Here is a 21,151-nt window from a genome sequence, read left to right on the forward strand (position 1 = left end):
TTTTTTACTGTGTAACCTTGCCGAAGGGCTCATTATCTTATTTTATCTTATTTTATCTTTATAATGCCCCAGCAAGGCCTAATACCCAGTAATGCCAAATTTGTACAACACAATGCCCTCAGTGGTTTTCCCCGTCGGAAGAAACCACATCAAAACTGCACAGTTTCGTTCGGTCAGAAGGAAACGTACACAGCCGCAAGGTCTTTCATAACTGTATTACAAATTCGTTCGAAATGCAGTCTATAATTCTTTTAAATTTACCACTTTCACCCCGTGGTGGAGCAAATAAGGGCTTCGAGCGTGGCAAAGTGAGCGCCAGCTGAACGCAACGCGAAGTCAGACGCGAGCGAAAGGGAAAAAGGGAGAAAGACGAGGCAAATATACGGGTCGTGGGCGCAACTGCGAGATATCGTGCACGTAGGTAGGTAAAGTTTAACAAACGGTCTGCTGACTTCTGGATAACCCCGGTACCGAGTGTTGTGCCGTGTTGCGCGAATAGTCGTACATCTCGCACGCCACTCCGGTTAACGGCAAGTTTACCGTATTTTCGAGCGGTTGATTACTTTGTCCCGCATTGTCTTGCACCGAGATTTCGATTTCGCGCTATCGCGCCTTCACGGTTTCGCGTCCGTCGAAGAGATCTAAAACAAATGCTAAATCAACTACTGTGCGTCAACTTAGCCGTGGGGACGCATCCTTCCTGAATTTACACTCGCGAAATAACGCGAAGACATGTGCAAACCCCCCAAGGGAGAATACTTTGTATCAAATTGCTTCTGTTCTTCCGTGCTGCTAAAAGCGCATTTTTTTCTTGTAATTAGGTAATGACGGCATCTCCAAGGCAAGTGTTCTTTCTCAGTAGAGCCTCTTACCCTCTCGCTATTATAGGATTATTAAGTCTGCGGTATATAGCAAGCTAGCATAAGTAGCTTACTCGTTAGACCTTGCATTTATGCGAGCCGGCCGGTATTAAGCGATAAATCGTGAGAAAGCGATTAAATTAATACGCATAGTTCGCTGTTCCTTTCTGCGAAGGAAAATGGCGGTACGAAGGGGTGACTGGGTACGGTAGAAATTGAGCGAAAGCTTGATAGAAATTGCGCGCGTGTATAGAACCGAATGCGGAAACTTGAGATATCGCTCGCGGTTTGTTTTGTGTCACGTTACGAAAGGACTGCGCCACGTTTCAGCGACGTTTCTAACGATAACTCTTCGAAGCGCTGTGCATGCGTCAAATAAATTTCGGCCTTGTCCAGCGTCCTTCGAAAACAGGGGGACCGTCAAAATTACGGAGGGGCTGAAGAAGAGACCGCAAGGGAGAGACAGAAAGAAATAAATGATCGGCGTCTTCGGAAGTTAAATAACCAACCGAGATTTATCCTTGGATTTTATTACTCTCGATCACCGTCGAAACTGTTCGTCGGTGTTTCTCTAACGAAAGATTTCTGATATTTCTCGACGGCCGCGTGTACACCGGGAGATTACTCGGGAAGCATCGAGAAAATATTATTATCATAGTATACATAGCGTATATTTTGAGTTTTCTTTATAAAGTCAATCTATAAAATGAAATGAAACTTTGGCCGGTGTAAAATATTGATATTCACCCAATAAAAAATATAATAATAACAAATTTACACGGAGAGACCGATATGGTTACCACATGTTTAATTAGGGCTGGCACAATCCTAATGAATAGTAATATTTGGGACAACTATATCAGCAATAACCTACTTCCATGACATTCTATTTTTTACTCCTCCCTCAAATCTTTAATTCGAAAAATTTCTTTTAGCTCCTACTTAAAAGGACCCACTTTAATGCTAAATTGGCAAAAGTAGAAATTTCCGACACTATCCGTTTTAAAGTAGGATTAAATTTTGTACTTGCAGTTCGACCTCTTTTACTGTCTTAGATGCTACTATACAATAGAATTAAAGGTTCAACATAGGGCCAATATTTCGACTCGGGTATACACTAATAAAACATCTTTAATAATGGATTCGCGAGTAATATTATCGCTCGAAAGGTTGTGCATAAGAACAGGCCGAAGAAAGCAAGCAGCGATAGATGCTAGTTTAGAGAGAGAGAAAGAGAGAGCGCAAGCAAATATATTACTCTCAATCTTCGCAATCTCTTTTCTTATCCCACATTTTCCATTTGTTCTTGTCTACGTCATGAGTGGTAAAATTCTCACGTATTTTGGCAGAGTGTAATTGATTGAAATTGTATAATAACTTAACTCGCACGAAGGACGCGGTAAAAATTACGTTTCAGATAAAAATTCCCCCCTTCCAGGATCCTCAGTCGACGAGAATCGTATCTTCTGAACGGTCGATTCTATGCGAACGGCAGATACGCTTGTTCGTCCAATTGCAGAATATTGGCTCTTCCCGCGCAAGAAGAGTAAAAGGCTGTTTCTGCGCGCCGTAACCAGTTGTGCGGCTCAGAGTGATTCACAATTTGCATACTTCACGGCACCGTACCACCGGCGTGTACCACCCTCGAAGCGCAACCACGTCCTATAGAAGCAATACCTACTCGTTTTCCGCGGCTGCACCCCCATTTTCTTTCCCCGCCTCAACACGCGCGTTCAAGTCACGCGTTCAATTTTCACGCCTCGGCATTCTTTCGCGCACGTTCGTCCGTTATCTCGCGGCGCTATGCATAAATTCTGCGCTTCTTCGAGTTGACCGCCGGCGCGACACGGCATTTTCGCCGAACACGTACGAGCACAAAGAGCGCTCGAGAATATCGCCTCGATTCGTGAAATCTTTATCAACAGCCAGAGATTACAAGGGGCGCGCTTCGCGCGCGCCATTTACTCTTCAGCATTGGGCATTAAAAAAATGTGTACACACGCAAAGAAGGCATTGTATGCGCAATGCCAATTTAAAATAAAAGGTAATTTATTACTCACAGATACGATTCGCAATAGCAGAGTTGTAGTCCACATACCTTGAACTGTAACAATACAAATATGTATACGATTATTAGAGAATAATTATGTAAAATCGAAATTATTGTATTAAATACTTTATATATTTTTAAACAGGTATTTATTAAAATAATTGTAGAATACTCAAGAAAAGTCCTCCTATTGAATGTAAACTCACAAAATTTTACACGTTTCTGTCTGTAACACTTATTCGGATCCTCGTTCGAATTACTTGAATGAATAAAACAAAACCAGAGAACGGATGCTTAATTTTGCTCAAGTAGCAAATAATATGAAAATGTAAAACACTCACCTCATGACTGCTCCGCCGTTGCCCGATGCCTCCCGGGCCGCCTCCTCCTCTCAGATTTCCTGGTTGCACTAACACAACACTCACTCGCGAAATTTCGGGCACTCCCGTACGCGACCTGAAATACCGCGAAGCGCACGAAATATTATTAACAAATCTCGCGTGACTTTCTGTCGTACAAATTACTCAAACTAACAACTTGTATTTTCGATTCGTAAGAAGTAGGACAATGGATAAATCACTTTTAAATTAGCGACGTAAAACGCAACGCGAGCACCAAAATCCAAGCGTAACCTGCGGTAAAGAAGTAGTGATTAGTCCGCAGCGAAACGATATTTTACAATCTTTATTGCCATTCTATCTAAACCTCGAAGTAAATTATGTGAGCGAAGCCTCCAGCGATAAATAGTTGTTATCAATTGCAACAGTTAATCGAGATAATTTCCGATTATATTTACTTTCTCTACTTCCTACGCCAAAGCCGCACAAATTTCTTTCTCTCTTCCCGAAAATGGAACAGATAATTTAAAAGCGCGTTGCGTAAACGAGATGTAATCGCGACAAAGTAACACGGGTTACCTTCGTATCTTATTGTTAGATGAATTGGTCTCGTGAAATCTACGTTGATAAAAGCCGTCGCTTGAATGTGCAAATAATTTTTCCTTACAAGTTGTAATAATTAGTCGATGAACGTTACTTATTGCCAATAAACGTGTACGAATCAATAGCGTTTTATCCCTCACACTCGTTGCGATCGCGTCTCGGAAACCGATAACGCAAAAGTAATACGGCACACGGAGCGCGACACTCACCGCTTGCCGGCTCGACGTTCGGCGAGCGAATGATAACGCGGCGACCTTCAAGTAAACAATGGCCCGCGTAACGTCGTACGATACCGCGCTGAGTGAAAAACAACAAAAAAACAAAGAAACGTTGAGAGTTCGTTGTCCCGTATACGAAATTAAATATTCTCTCCTTCTTCCTCGTGTGTTAGGCTTAAAGCACAGACTTCTATCCCACATAGCACGTAATGTTACAGTAATATCACAGTAATATTACGTTTCCAACACTCTAAGAAGTATGGATGTGAATTCTCACCAATGGTGTGAAATGAACACCCATTCAGGTGTTTATATAATTCTCACCTTATCGATGTGAAATTAACACTGCTTGGTTAGTATGAAAAATTCACATTTCTGCGGTGCGAGACAAGCATATTGCTACAAATAACTGTTATAGTTACATGTGGCGTCGTCATGGCAAAACAATATAACAGCAAAGTTGACACCGCGTTTGTCGGTGTAAAAGATTTTCTACAATATCTGCGTTGAAATTCACACCGAGTTTATTTATCTACGTGAATGTGGTGAAAGTTCGCACCACTGTTTTTTTAGAGTGAATGTGATATTACAATAAAATATATCCGAAATATTACTATAATATTACCGATATATCACAGTAATATTAAAATGTCCGCCCAATGAAATATTACCGAGATAATCGTAGTAATATTACTGTGATAATCACAATAATATTACTGTGATGTATCACGTTATATTACTGTAATATATCACTATAATATTACTGTAATATTGCAAGGAATTATATTAGGGTAAACCTATATAATCTCTGCAATAATTGTGCGTTTTTGTAGTCATTCTCAAAGATGATTATCGTCATATTAGAAATTACCCTTATAATACTTTATTCGTACTAGGACTGGTGATTTCCTTCGAAGGCTTCGACATTCGAACTTTCGAAATCTTCGAAGCTTCGAAACTTCGAATCTTCGAAAAATTTATTCGTGCAAGTGGCGAATTTATTCAAAGAACATTAAAAATATTGCAAATAAAAGATATTAATTTATATATGTTGAAAAATAGATAATTACTTCAGAATAATAATGAAGTGTTCGAAGCTTCGAAGCTTCAAGTGATAATTGTGTCAACAATTCCGTATGGTAAATCAAAAGAACAGATCTTAATTTCACGAACGGCAAAACATGACACAATTATCACTTGAGAAGGATCACAAATCATGGTCGAAACGTTGTGAGTTTAAACATAAAAATTTGCCAGACATGGTCGAGTAATCTTCTGAAGTTCTATTATTTCAAATTACCTTGTTCAGTGGTTGTTACTACATTTTGCGTATCACTCCGGATGAGAGAGAGTATCGGCGAGTCGCGTTCAGAGATCCGTAATCTTGACCCCGTATCTCGCCCTGAAAAAGAAAAGAAGAACGATTTCCTTTCCGATCCTTTAAATGCTCAGTTTTTCGATCTGAGTTTTCTGAAAATTAATTCTACGCAAAAGTGTATGAATATTCAAGCTGCTCCAAAAGGAGACGAGGATAATTATAAACGATATTTTCAGGATACCGTACGACAATGCAAACGACTTTTATTGCAATGAATGAGGATAATTTGCTATTAACTACACTCTCGCAGACCACACAATCCGGCGAATTAGAGCAATTGCATAAATGCAATTTTACAGTCTACGGAGCAATTCGGTTTTAATCCGGGCTAGCGATTCACCAAGCGCCTCAAGTCGAGAGAAAGAGAGAGAGAGAGAGAGAGGGGGGGAGGGGGAGGGGAAAGGGATCTCCTCGCGGCTGGTTTGCGGGTGTTACGAGAACATGAAGTCACATGCATCGTCACGAATGCCACAAACGTCACGACGCCCTTCGCCGAACGCTCCCTCTTCGCCTCGCCGACACCCCCGTTATATCGATCGTTGGCTATTTTCAGATTCAGGAACAATATTCGAGCGTTAATTGCTCCATTTCACTCGCTACTCATCCTACCGCGGAACAGCGCGTGCAATCGGAGGATAGTCGCGGGCGCACATACCGCAGTAATCGTGGATGCATAGTTTAAGAACTCTCTGGCGAATTACCCGCGTTATTGAGCGGTTTGTGTGAACAATGCGACAACGGACGAATGGAGAACACGTTCGGTATCCGGCCAATTAATCTCGATTAATATCGAGTCAGGCGGAATACGAAGTATCCGAGGCGACAGTGGGGCGTGCAACAGTTATCGAAAAAAAACGAATTTTCGGGAAACAATTCCTGATGTTAAATATAAACAATCGGGAAATTAATGGGGGATTAACTCTTTCGCAAACCGGATTACTTTCCGTTCCGAAACTCGGTACTACAACACTTTTATCAGTAATGGAGCGTACGTTATATCACTGGGCTGTCCTCTTTCAATTTTGGATCGCTCCCAGCGATCATATTGAAAATACAATCTCCGCGCATTTAAATATATCTGGCGCGCGCGATAATGCGACGCAGCGATGCGTCTTTGACGCGGTGTTACTTTAATCTGTTGTTCATTTGTAGGTAGGCCACATAAACTCTGATTTCCATTCCACGCTATAACAACCCCGAAGTAATTGTCGCCAGCGGCGGTGCGGCTTGGTCGCAATTTATATAGCGCGACGTTATTCAAATGTACGCGTGTATAGGCAAAAAGGTCCCGCCATTCGCATAATTTCGCAGTTAATCTCGCGGTTCCGTACCACGATTGCGACAATGAGGCCTATTTACGGCGCCGATTATTATTTTCTAACCTCGTCCGGGGGGAAGGGGGGGGGAGGAGTCGCGTTGTTCTTTCGTATTCAAGTTCCGTGCAATTCTTCCGGCGGGACGCCGTTCCAGCGACGATCGTTCGTGCGCGCACGTTAACGACGTGTAATACCAGACCCCGGGGTCACGTCGTTAGATCGAACCTAGTATCGTGCAGAAAAGCGCATTTCGTGAGCAAACAGTGCGAATAAACATTTATTTGAGACCATCGCGGAGTATCGTGCCTTAACCGGAAACAATCTCGATTCTAACATTGTGCAGATCGTACGGTTCGGCGATGTTTGTACGTTATCGCGAATCACTCGGCACTCGGCAAAGATGAAGAGGATAGCGGCAGGAGTGCATCGCGTGGCCGGGGAAAATATTCTTTCGGAATAATATCAATTATTGTTACCGTATATCAGTTATTATTCCGTCGGAAGGTGGGAACGGCTGTTTCTATTTTTCCTGGTAATATCCCGTGTTACGGTATGCAAAGAGCTTACCGTAGATAACGCGAATAATGGAAAGAATAACACGGTTCTACGGCGCAATTAAGCAAATGATAGCCCCCGCTAGACAAAGGAAAATTAAACGGACATTGCGCAATATGCGTGGAGGTAGCGTATTATAGCGATATCAAATTGAAACGGCACGATGTTACAAATAAGTATTGTCTTCTCTGGGGGAAAAAAAGAACAGCAACCCATTTTGGGGCCCACAATTAGTAATCGAATTATTTGGATTGTCCGTAATCTTTTGCGAATTTTACCCCGCGTAACTAAAAATCGCAATTAGCTACTCTATCTCCAAGATTTTAGAGTAATACTAATCAATTCTCTCAATTAGTGCTGTCGATGTTCAGTAACGCAAAGATAATTTTCACTTAAAAGGCACACAACCGAAATGTTAAATTGCTTAACTACAACAAGAAGCGGTCAAAATTTTTCCCAGAGTAGAGTTGCGAACAATTGAAATAATTCGATTGCTAATTGTGAGCCCCAAAATGGGTTGCTAACTTTTTTTCCCCAGAGTTACGAGGGAGTTAGCCAACAAAATAATCTCCCCGCGCCGGACGATCGCCGGTGATTTTATTCGGCGGGGACTCGATTGAGCGATAGCTGAAAGATTGGGGAAGGAAGGCAGGATTGGCAAAACTCCACATTTTTTGGATAAAGTCCTTCCTCTCCTGCTATCCCGCTCTCTTCCTTAACGATCAAGTCCTGCGAAGCCAGCAGGAATGCCGAGATCACGAGTTGTCCGTCGATTCGCCTTAGAAAGGGGGTTCTTATGGAAGACATACGGGGGAAATTGGAAGGAAACACGTTGGCAGGTCCGCTATAAATCGCATTCTTAAGAAACAGTTTCTTGTCAATTTATAAAAAACGATAAGATAAGTAGAAAACTTGTAGAAAGCACTGCAGAAAAGTATTGTTTTCCGCGTGAACTGAAAATTAATATAAAATTTAGTATCTCCGAAGTTCTCGTTTCAAAAATATGTATTAACTTCGATGAAACAATTTTTTTAATTAAAAACTTATCATATTGGTTTCTTTTTAATATAGCGATCAATATCTATGATATGTTATAGTATTTAAAAAAAACGTCTTTTTTCATAAAGTCTATAAAAATGACTATAAAAACTAATATTTATATAAATATATTTTAATTAAGTTAGTTATTTTTATTATAATTTTTACCAATTTATTCCCATTGGGTAAAGTCCGGGAAACGATGAAAACTGGAATTCACCATGGTTTTTTCCACCCCCTGGATTTTTCCAGCCGACCCTGGGGAAGGAGGGGGTTTAATCGCGTAGAATAATTATCCGTAGGTACACGAAAGGCACCCGCGGTCCTCCCGGACATCTTGATCGAGCCGCGATGTGCCGCGGTCCGGTTTTATAATTAAATTCCTTTGGGGGGGTTCAGCGGCTCGTATTCAGCACGTTCGTTCTTCCGCGAACGTGCCTCTCGGGCCATACCTCCTTTCCTGTCGCCACCCCGAACGAGACGTATGAAATTTCACGGATTTCATTCGCCGGTGCATCCGCGTTCCCCGAGGCTTCTCGCCGCACGTGCGGAGCGAACGTTTCCGCTCGCGATAATTCACGCTCCCATTCTTCCGCTCTCTCGCGCGCGCGAACGGCACATTTCGTTCGGGAGCTCGAAGAATAATTTCGATCTTACAATGTATTTTCCAGGTCGGGGCGCAGATAAGACCTGGAAAGCCCGGGCAGTGGAGGAATCCGTCAACGTAAGGACGCGTCGCGCGAGGGGCACCGGAGTGAATGCGGAATTCTGCGAGGGAGGATAAGAGGATAGACGCCGCGACGTAAATTCTTACCCTCCACGAGAATGTCCAGCCTATGAGTGGCACTTTTCCTACGTCTTACTGGCAAACGGAGGGAGGACCTCCCACGCCTCATCGACCAAGAAATTCTCGTTCCTGCCGGCGGATGCCCTCAAAGAGAAACTTTCCGTCGGATGTCCTCAAAGAGTGGATCTTCCCACGGGTTTCCACGGATTATACACCCCGGGATCTCTGTTGCACGTTATTCTCGAGGGACTTCCATATCGATCCCGCGGAACCAACTTTCTCCCGGCACGTCCCGGGAACTTTCCGGGAAAGCGATCCAACCTCTCGCCACTTTCCTTTATCTCCCGCTTGAAACGGCTCGCGGCTATAAACGGACGATCTCGCTCCACCTACGCTGTAATCGCGGCGCGCTACAAGACGCCGGAGCCAATTGAAAATTAAGGAGATCGGCGGAGGCGTTTGCGCGGAATACGAGGCGAAATCCTCGGGTCCGTTCCAATAACGCCGAGGGGAGGATCGCGAGGCGGCCGTCGCCGTAGTGAAGAGAAACGCGCGAATCCGCATCTTAAAATTCTGAGCGTGTCGGACAACAGAAACGGCGGCTGACATGATGCAACGGTGGACCAAATGCAAGGCGATATTGCGAAAATTCCCCCGGGGCTCAAACGAAGATTCAGCTCGGGGTGTAACGTCAACGCCTAATTGAGTGCGCGTGGCTGGCGAAAGGTGTGCTCTTACCACCGCGCGTGATCCGGCGCAGGGAGGTCGGCGATAACGCGGATTTCCCGCTGCGGGAGGATTTTATTAGCGACGTGATACGAAAACTTTCCCGCCCGCGTAATCGGCCGTAAAGCAACGGTAAAAGGTCGGCACAGAACGTAACTTTTCCATTTGTGCGAGACGTGATAAGAAAGCTCGACCGACCTAATTAGCGCGACGCGCGGCCCACAATGTTGTGGTAAAGAGCGCTGAGTAATGAGCAGGCGAGGCGGGAATGACAGTTTGACGGAAATCGTCGCAAAATCTCGGCTCCCTTACCAGCTCCTATCATATGCCGAAGCGGACGGGACTTTTCTTCCGGGGCAAAACGCGAAGCAACGAACGCGAATTCCAGGGGGGTGACATTCGTCTACTCGATGCTCGTGGGCGAGAGGCTAATACGCAAAAACCGCCTCGTCGTAAAGCGCCGGGCGAATTTCACGACGAGACATCAACGATGCTTTAGTAATCGTTAAGCGACACGCGGCTTGGAGCAACGGCGAAAAGGCTGCTCTAGTAGACCGGAGAACCATCGGTCTTTCCTCCTAAGCGAGAGATCAGCGCGACCGCCGGTTCCTGATCTCCGACTGCGCAAAAAGAGAGGCGAGCCGATACAAAAATCCGCCGCGGCGACGACCACGTCTGCGGAAGAAGCCAGTTATATCGGAGTTTCGGGTATCGACGAGAGGGAAAAAAAGCGCACCCACTCTACGGCGAACAAGCCGCAGGGACAATGGAATCTCATCCGGCGGCAGCCGATCGGCGGTTTGGGACTCGATCGGATTCTGCGGGGAGCGCCCGTGCGTGAAACACGAGCGGGAGCGAGCCCGGACGTCGAAATCGAGGGCCGACGGTCGTGCGGCCACGCTACCCGGCGGTTTAATCGGTGAAGACGTACAGTAATCGCGCCGATACCATCGGCGGACGTGCCAGCGGCGCCGCGGCGGAATTAATGAAACGTCCCGCCGCGATAATTACGACGTGGCCGATAAGGGGCTCGATTTCCATAATCGAGCGCGCGTGAATCCTCTTCCGCGCGCGCACGTGCGCGCCAGAATCGATCGGTGCCACGCGCCGCTGCGATTTTTCCAATTAAGATCGGCCGGACGGAAAAACGGTGCGATTCGTCGACGCGTGACCCGACGCGATGCGACACGCCGGGATTAAAAGCTCGTATTTCCGGCGCCAGTAGCCGACGCGCTTTCGCGAAAGATCGACCCCCGGGAACGAGAGAATCGGCGGCACCGCGTGGGCGAGCGTGGAGCGGAATTTACGCAGGACAACAGCGGCGCGTGAACACGACCGATGGATGTTCCTCGGCACCGCGATTCGGCAATTCATCATTCCGCGACGACGGAGAGTCGTTGCGGAGAGCTCGAACATTGTGACGCTGCCTCGATTGTAACGTGCCCTTCAAGCGCGACGCGAGTCTCGGCGCTACGTCGACATAGTCGTGAAAGCTCGCCTGACTTGGACGGCTGGTATGCGCGGTTGACAGGAATATGTAAGTTATTTGCCCGGGAAGACGATAATCCTGCTGCTACCCACATCGAATTTCTACCCTTCGAATAAAGCGGCGAGTACATTTTGCGGGTAGCCAAGTATTCCGAAGATATTCGGCTTCCGAAAGAGACATGAATCGGTGCGGACGTATCCGACGAATCACCCGCGCGTCGAGTCCCTTCGCGGCGACACCATAATCTAATGTTAGAGATTATCAAAAACGCAGTTATCCAACGCCCGAGACGCGATCTCGTAAAGGGGAAAAAGAGTGGACGAGAGGGAATGAAGATTGCGTGCTCCGGGCGGGAGCTCAGCGCGCTTTGAGGCGCGATAAGAAAGACGACCGAGATCGCGAGCGGGTGGAGAGCGGGGTGAAAAACGCAGCGACGGCCTCTCGCCCGTCTGTAGCTCAACGTAGCGAGTTCCGTGGCCGAGAGACCGGCGTTATTCGTGATGCAGAGCCTCGACGAGCTGACGACGGCGTACAACTCCACGTCTCACCTCTGGAACGTGACGACGACCCTGTGGTACGACAATGACACCTATCACAACGGCACCAACTACACGGATCTGGCGCCGCGGAATCAGTTCGTCCTCCCGTGGTGGCGGCAGATGATCTGGACGCTCCTGTTCGCCGGCATGATCACGGTCGCGACCGGCGGCAATCTGATAGTGATATGGATCGTGCTGGCGCACAGGCGGATGCGCACCGTCACCAACTACTTCCTGGTGAACCTGAGCATCGCGGACGCCATGGTCTCCACCTTGAACGTCACCTTCAATTACACCTACATGCTCAACAGCCACTGGCCGTTCGGGACGCTCTACTGCAAGATCTCCCAGTTCATCGCGGTCCTCACGATATGCGCCAGCGTCTTCACTCTGATGGCGATATCCATCGACCGGTGAGTCTCTTGCTTCTTCTTTTCTTCTTCTTTCTCTATTGCCGGAATAAAACGTTCTCGAGGGTGAATTGCGAGAGGTAGCACGGCGTCTTGACTCGCGACGGTCAATATTAGGACGCTGTCGATTTAGGCTCTTCTCCTGCTATTGTACGATGTTATCGCGGACGAGGGATATATCCGTCAATGCTAATCGTTCTGCCTAAGCGCGAGAGTCGTCGCCGTGATCCTCAGATGTATCAAACAAACAATAATCCCGAAGATAGCTCTGTTACACCCGCGCGGACTCTTATATCGCTCGAGCGCGTTCTCGCTTTTAGCGCGTGAATGTCCGCGCTGAAACCCCACTTAGATCGATGTCCGACCCTGGGAAAATACATTTCCTCCTGTTTATCTAGAGAGGCCTCGGTGTGCGATGAAGTAGGCACGGCGTGGGTGCGTCGTACATGAACGTCGTGTTAAAGAGGGTTAACAGCGGGACGGAAGCGGGTCTCCTCGGGCTAACGACGGAGATCAATCTGACGTCGAAAGTCAGCCAAGAAAAACGAGGAGGGCAAACATTCGCGCTCCAGCGTCACCTGTCCCGCGATTAAACGAGGTGGAACTTCGTCGCCAAGATCCAATTACATAGTTCAACAAATCTCAACTTCTTCATTTGCGGCTTCATCGAATTATCACCGGCGATGTTTTCTTCTTTTTTTTTCTTTTTGCGCGTGTAAACGCGCATAAGTCGTCTCCTCGTTTCTCTCAAGCCTCGTCTACATAGAAGTCGTAAAGTCGTAGGATACGGTGTCGTAAAGTCGTAGAGTAATATCGGTGGTCGCTTGAGACGTTAGTTTCCGGTCGCAAGATAGTCGTTGTCGCAGTCGTGCAAGTCGGTCCAATTCCCATTCCTGCGACTGCGACTGTACATACAACGAGCCAATCAGATAGAGCTAACCTAACCTAACCCCAACCCTAACCTAACCTAACCATTCTGATTCACCCTGTATACTGCTGATATTCTACGAGTAGAGGTGTGACATTTTGATATTATCTTTATACGCAAAATATCGCAAAATGCCTCAGGAACGTTTTCAATATAATTTCTTTACATTTTAGAATCCCCAACTTCGTTTTAACACGGTTTTAAAATGCAAAATGGCGTCCAAATAACGTCAAAAATCGCAATTTTTCTTAGTAAACGTTTCTAACGTCAATATTGTATCACTTGTATCAGAGTAGAAGGTTCAAAATTGTTTAAAATCAACTCTGCAGTCGCGACGCTGGATGCCATCTTCGTCGCTAGTTACTTTTTGCTACGTGTTCATACTATTTTAATATGTTATGTTTTGTGTTACATTTTTTAACATATGTTTAGCCTTAATAAATGTCACTGAAGCCCTGCCCACTTCTGACCACGGCATTATCAGAAACATTATCAAAATAATGCAGAATCCGGAAAAACAAAACACAAAAGATACCAAAAGGTAACATCAAAATAACGCAAAATCTGGAAAAACAAAACGCAAAAATGTCAAAAAAATATAAGAACATCAAAATGTCACACCTCTATGTACGAGTTATCGTCGTTTCGAGCTGAAGAACGTTTAACATCGAATTTTTCATAACAACAGACCTGCTGTATTATCAGTCTACAACGAACTGTTCGATAAGGGAAATGCGAGCGCGAAGAAATGGGCAAATAACAAGAGCGTCTCTTTTTTTGCGGGAGATATCGGAGAGGTGCAATTCAATCCGCGAGCTTGGAAATGCCGGGTTAATTTTCCAAAGCGACTTTCCTCCTGAATGAGCGCCATTCAGAATTATACTCTCAACGGAATGCATAATTCACCGTTCTTTTTATCATCACCGCAGGCCCCATTTATTCCTTTCCTCTCTTATCTCTAGGCTAGACGGCGATTTTTTAATCAGATTGAGGAAAAAAAGATGCATCTCTCCTGGATTGAAAGAAGGAATCGTCCATTCAAAATAATCGATTAAATCAATACAAGGAACTGCGAACTCCAAAGACATCAGAATTAATGCGATTGCATCTGTAACATTCCGATAGCGACCGTTTAAACTCTCATAAATCTCGATTAAAGACTCAGTCACGTTTCAAACAACCCGTTTCAAAGCCGATTACGTTAAGTTCGCGTTCTGCCTGGCGAGGCGAATGATTGCTTGAAGGAGCTAAAGTCCGAGAGGCTGAATACGGAAAAACCACTAGTCAGAACGTTGCTTTCCGCGCTGAAGGAGCGTATGCTTGTTTCCTCTCAATTGTGCTCCAGAAGAAAGAGCCCATTATTCGAGGACATCGTTCAAAACTACGTGAAGCGTAGAACGATTAAAGGCCCGTCCACCGAGAGATACCCGGTATATCCAACGCTTTTTTTATACGTTCCCCAAGAGTCGCTCTGAAACGTCGATGTATCTCTCGAAGATTTAGACGTTTTGAGGCGGAATTGCCGATAAAAAATGCGGAGGAGCGATAAAAATTTCGATCGCCCGATGTCGCCGACAGATGCTACGTGATATCGGGAGCTGCTCAGGTCGTAAATCGTGAAATTCGTTTTTATACCAGGGACAGGAGGCAGGAGAGGGCGAGGATCGGTCCATCGGCGCCGGTGGCAATCGCCGATAACCGCGAACGGCGAGCGTCGCGCGCCGATGGATTTATCGCGGGGCAGCTAATTTTCGACGATATACACCGAGGGGTGATGCAAATGTTACGCATATTATTGACTGCGCGACGACGTGGAGCCCGGCATTCCGCGAGCGGCACCGATACGGGGCCGTTTCCAAGTGACATTTCGTCCGCGGGGAAACGCCAATGGAGCATTGCACTCGATCGGCTACGGCGGCATTCCCCGATAAATGATAATGTGCGTTATCACAAGCGCGGGAATCTGAGACCACGCGACAATACGCTACGGCATGGAGGAAATAGCAAGAGGGGAGGAGGAGAAAGAGATGAGAGAGGGAGAGAGCGAGAGCCATCGGAACGTAAGCATTGCGCCCGTTGCGATAGAAATAACGGGCATTGTAGCCCGCTCGGATATCGTTTTCGATCGATCTCCACCGCGGAGGCTTTTATCTAGATCATTAAATGTATTACAGCGGAGCTTTATACGCCGCTGCAACGAGCCTCGGTAAATGCGATGAAATTGAATGGACCGTAGGGAACTTAATCGACGCGCGGACAGCGAATGCAACGAAAATTTATTCCGACGAATTCATATCGCGCGCGACAGAGGCGATCGCTCGCGCCCAAGTGAGATCGCGTTTACGGTAAGCGCGGGGATTCCGACGGCAAATCCGTTCCGAATGAATTTTCGCGCGGTTTCATCGGCCGCGGACTCCGTAGGGTCGGCGGGCCGCGTCGGGAGCAGGCGTTATCGTTAGATATAAAAAGAACTCGGAGATTGGACCGCCAGTTAATTTCCCCCGTGCAAGGATATTGCTGTTATCGCTATAACCTACCGATGTGGATGCACGTTAACCTGACAATACTAGAGACCCTGCATGTAATCAGAGACTGGCCATAAGAGTTCGTCAAATTCCCGCGAGTGAGAGAGAAACACAGACTACTTTTCCGCCGGGGGTCAGAGCCGGGCTAGAGTCGGGTCAGATTGGGGCGAGCGCTCTTGCAGTGGAAACACCAAACTCGAACCTGTACTCAACCTTATAAAATTTTACGATTAATGCGAGGTTCGGTGGAAACGACAAGAGTCTTGTTAGGCTCCTGTAGTGTTGCCAACAGGTTAAATAGTAATAAGTAGCTTTTTGATTTATCTCGATTCTGTTTTACCTTAAAATTTCATAAGGTAGGGTTCAGGTTTGAATTTCGTGTTTCCATCGAAGCGCTCACCCCAACCCGATTCTGATCCGACTCTAACCCGACTCTGACCCTCGGTGGAAACGTAGCCGTACGATCGTAGAATTGTAGAAGAGCGAGATAGCCTATGTTTCCCCTCTCACTCGTGGGAATTTGACGAACTCTTATGGCCTCTGATCACAGGGTCTTGAGTCAATACGAAGTATCGCGAGGGGAAGGTCGAGCTTGAACGGCCGCGAAATCGTGAGGAGAGGCTCGGCGAAGTTTCCTCTCGTCCCCGCGCGAGGAAGAGAACGGATAATTGCCGCGGTGCAAAGTGAACAATCGCTTGTGTCGTTGCTCGAAATGGTTTCTTGCTCCGAACGTCTCCATGGTGGAAGAACGCCTTCCCGAGGAAACGACACGCCGCAAACGACGGCCATTAGGTGTCGTCACGAGAATGAGCGAAAAATCCCAATGAGAATAATCCTGCCAATGGAGTCGCGAGTTATTTCACGACGCGTTTGACCTTGATGTAACCGCGACGAACGTGTAACGGAACTAATTAGATTTTCTGCGGTCACAACGCCGTGCCCTCCGTACGGGAACCGAGCAACGATTCTCGTCCCCGCGCTTTGCCAGGCGGCGGGTCGCATTAAGGGTTGAAATATTAACCGCGAGTAATTGCCATGCCTTTTTGCTTAATTCAGAATTTAGAGCCTTAGCCGGATCGCAACAGAGCTCATTAAAGCCGAGCGGGATTGCGCGTAACGCGCGAGGTGTGTTATTTTTAGGAATCTCCCTGCAGGAACATTATTTTCAAATTTCGTGAATAACGGGGCGGTTTATCTGATGTCCCGCCCACGCACAATGGAAAGATGAATACGAAATTGATTTTTCAGTCTATTTTCACTGTAAACGCCATCAGAGGCGGATCTTTTCTATCGTGCAAATTCGCCAGCGAAAGTATCGCAGAGATTCCCTCGCTCGATATTTATCGCGAGAGGTTGTTATCATCGAGAAAATGCTTAAGATTCTTCTCTTTATTCAAGAAAAGCTCTCTCTTTATCTCTCTCTCTCTCTCTCTCTTTCGCTCGTTGCCTCCCGCTCGTGCCCTTTCATCGTAGCTAGGTTGCAGTTCTCTCGCGCGTACAGGCGAACGTCTTATCCCGTTAAAACGCGTTGGCGTTCAATTTTCTGCGGACAAAAATACCACCTACGCTTCCAGTTATACGAACAAGAACGTATCTACGTGACGTAACAAGAGACAGCAGCAATGAAATATTCATCATCGAGCGTCCAGTTACGGTTTCGCTATTTTAACACGTACCGTAGCGAAGTCTCTCGTCTCTGCTTATTTTTAGAATTAACTAATTTTTTAAAATTAAGTCTCGACGAGACCGGCAGGAATCCCTCTTGTTGAATGTCGTAACGATAAAATTAAAGATTGACATTGCGAGCAAGACAGCGAGGTTCAGGATGTCAACTGCTACAACGAGTGCGCTATACTAACGCGTGGTAAATACGACCGGTGAGCGCGCGACGTAATTGCATTCTTAAAGAGGTATGACATCAAAGAGGGCGGAAAGAGAAGGAGAGATATGTATTATTCCAAAGACTTCGCTCCTGGAAATAGAGTTCTGTTATTCGACAATACTTGACATTTGCAGGAGCTACGCGAAACCGTAGAACATATACGCGTTTGAAGAATGCGCATTTCTAGATGTTGACGTCATTATAACGTCTCTGCGTATGTTTGGCATCCATTATTCGCATGGGAAATGCACGCAGCAACGACGACGACGTTGACGACGGAGGCGCAGTTAGCTCCTTGCGCGGTATGTCACGTACATGCTTCCGATACCAATTCAAATGAGAGCCGGCGTTGAAACAATGCCGCGCAACTACCACCACCGCGAGCCGTACTCGTAAACGGGACCCCGGGTAGACGGGGTCGCCTTGCCACGCGATAAAATAAGAAATGCGAGACACGGGGAAAAATATTCCCCTTCGACAATAACGTTCGTCCGAGGCGGTAACGAAAATAATGCAGCCTCACCCTCCTCCAAGTGGGTCCTTCACATTAGAAATTCAATGAGAATTCAATGACGCGTAAACGCGGCGGTTTACGGATCGGTCAGGACGTTTACGTTTCCGAGAAATGACGAGAGGGCATCCCGGCGGGGAGAGCAAATAAATCCTGAAATATCGCTCCGGGGGATCGCGCTGAGGGATGCACCGAGGGTCGATAAAAATGACTCGATTAAAGGCCGAAATATAGCGTGGCTAATGCCGCCGTCGGTGCATCGATAAAAGCGGTGCTTATTGGTGACGCGTGGGAGATTGGTCCGCGCCGGGCGGAGAGTATAAATTCACGTTGAGCGATAGATTCCGACAGTGCAATGCGACTTTCGATCCCGGACCGCGCGTCTGTTGCCCGATACTCGTCGCCTTGGTAAAATCCTAGTTATCAATCTTAATATCCTACGAGATGTCGAACGTTCTATCGATTCTGCTAATTTTACAAATTATTGCTATTAAAATGCTATCAGTTATTAGCCCCGATCGTCATTATCGATCAATCGTCGTGCTATTAATGTACCATTAATCGCAGACTATAATTTAACCCTTTGAAGCATGGTGGTAACCCACGTTGCCACCTCAACTTCTTTACTTTTTGGCCATTTAATTTCTAGTTAACGCATTTAGGTCGTGCTTTTTGCACCTTTTGGGTATCTTAGCAGTAAAAGAACATAAATAAAAGTTGAGTAGTCTTTAATATTTAGCGTAGGAGTTTTATAAATAAACAAATATGAAAAACTTTTTTCGGAAAAATTCATTATTCCAACCAAGTTTTTTAAGATTATTTCTTGAAAACTTTGTTAGTAAAATAAGAAAAGTATATTTTGAGGAAATCTAACAGATCTTTGAGGTTTAACAACGTTCCATATTTTTAAACGTGCATATAAGAAAATAGATGAGACTATTTTTAATCGGATGAAATGGTATGATATTAAACGAAATCGTGTAATCGGTGGGACAACATTTTAGCCAGTGGTTACTCCCTTGAAAAACTCTTGTATACAAAGTTTCACAAAAAATGGTTCATTAGAAAAATGTATGCCTCAAAGGGTTAAGCGGAGACCTTGATCGACAGAGTGGGGTAATTTCGGGAATGAAGAAAATAAATAACGTGGATCTTTCGCAAGTCTCGCCCTTAATTTAGGACAAGGTGATCGATGACGACGATAGTGAATTCAGCGCACGAAACCGCGTGTTTTCAACACGACTACATCCTCGACAGTCGGCACGCCTTTCGTTTCGAACCTCGGCGGTGATGAACGTTCGAGCGAAGAATTTACGGTCGTGGCTACAATCTAGCGGCTCACCTCGAATAACTATGTACCCGACGCGCGATCGCAAACCCGCGCGCTATCACGCGGAAGCACGATATGATATCTAAAAATATCGCGGCGCTCCTCGGGAGCGGAAATTCGGCCAACGATCGCGAAGGAGATACAGGCGGATCGCACGTCGTATGCATTTACGAGTCGAGTAATCGACAATACTAGTTTCCCCCCCCCCCCCAGATCGAGCTCGCGTTTTCGAAAGGTCAAACTCGGGTTCGATAGCGGCCAGGCCGAAGACAGAGGCGTCGAGTGACGTTCGGATCTCGCGGCCGTTATCGGGCGACGTGGAAGAGACATCAAGTGCAATCGAGAGTTCTTCAACGACGTCGTACCCAACTCCGTCCAAGTCGGAATTTAACCAGACCAGACTGGCGGCTCTCTTTTCTCCGTGCGACGACGAGTCACGATTCAATTTCCTCGACCGACCGAAGCGCGGATCTTACCTCGCGCGGATTGTCACCGGAACGCGAATCGATTACGGCAGTCCGGGTCGCTTTAAACGACGTAAAATCTGCAGCGAAATGCAGCGCGGGAAACGAGGGTCTGACTGAGGTATCGCGTCGAAATCCCGCCGGCTAACGAGTACCGTCGCCTCGAACTTTAACGAACGCTACAGCGGCGAGGCTGCTAACGACCATCCGGCACCTGACTACAACAAAGTGACGATCGAGGAGAGACTTGAAATTTCGATAAAGAAGCGTCTCTTAATGAAAGGCATGACTCAAGATAACAACCTCCGCGCGGTTGATTTCCTCTCGCGAGGATCTACAGATATCATTAACAGATTCCAATTTATCTATCGCATTTCACGTAGCAGGAAGCGCATTGAAACCGACAGAAGTCGAGCAGGGTATTTGGGTATTAGGATCGACCTAGCGAACTCTCCTCAAGCGGCTGTCGAAACTTGGCTGCGAATTGACGCCGAACCGTTGTGTGCCTCCATGCATTGATAATCGAGAAGTTTATCCCGCGGCGGCGCTCCATTGTTGCACTACGCCCGTCGGTTTTGCTCGTAGCGGAAGCGCGATCGCGATACAGAGACAATTGGCAAACGATACTCGACGATCCAGCGTCGGTTTGCGCGAGAATGCCGGTCTCTTGTTGCTGAATTGTTTATAGCGAAAAGTTGGTTTGTCCAGTTTGGCCGGTCGCGTTCAACAACCCCGTGAGCAAATTGACGGGAATCGGTTTCCGCCGGCGGCGATATTATATGTGACGCTCTCTTCGGATTAGACTGTAAAATCCCGACGAGATAACCAGCCAAATATTTATCGCGGAAACTGCGGACGCTCAATTCCAGTCGGGATAACAAAGATTACGAGGCATCGAACGATGCCATAGCAAGGGTAACCGCTTGATGTAATCGTGGGACAGTGTCTCTATATATCATAGTTCACACCTATAAGCGCGTATTCTTTTCAAAATAAGACTGAAGTAGTTGCTGTTAGAACAACAGCGAGTTGAAACGTCGATACAACTTTGCGTACAAAGGAACGATAAAAACGGCAAATACAAACATAAAATTACCTTTCGTTAAGACCACGGTTAGACTAGTGGGAAAAGTGGGAGGCAAAGAGACACGTGACCGAATACTAGAATCTTAAGGGGATGCTGGAGTGATTCTGCACTTTCGCA

The 21,151-nt window shown here is 46.4% G+C and overlaps 1 protein-coding gene across 4 annotated transcripts in view; it reads left to right on the top strand.

The window, feature by feature from the left end:
- LOC105564150 (tachykinin-like peptides receptor 99D) overlaps window positions 1-21,151 on the top strand; it is a 99,635-nt gene that overhangs the window by 49,807 nt on the left and 28,677 nt on the right. For all 4 annotated transcript variants that reach the window (XM_012016327.1, XM_012016326.1, XM_012016324.1 and 1 more), the window contains exon 2: window positions 9,028-12,310. In XM_012016327.1, the coding sequence (XP_011871717.1) occupies window positions 11,859-12,310 (452 nt within the window). In that variant the 5' untranslated portion in view covers window positions 9,028-11,858. The remainder of the gene's footprint in view (window positions 1-9,027; window positions 12,311-21,151) is intronic.

The sequence above is a fragment of the Vollenhovia emeryi genome, unplaced genomic scaffold (genome assembly GCF_000949405.1).
Source record: "Vollenhovia emeryi isolate VEMERY1.0 unplaced genomic scaffold, V.emery_V1.0 DF939168.1, whole genome shotgun sequence".
In the NCBI taxonomy this organism is placed as follows: Eukaryota; Metazoa; Arthropoda; class Insecta; order Hymenoptera; family Formicidae; genus Vollenhovia; species Vollenhovia emeryi.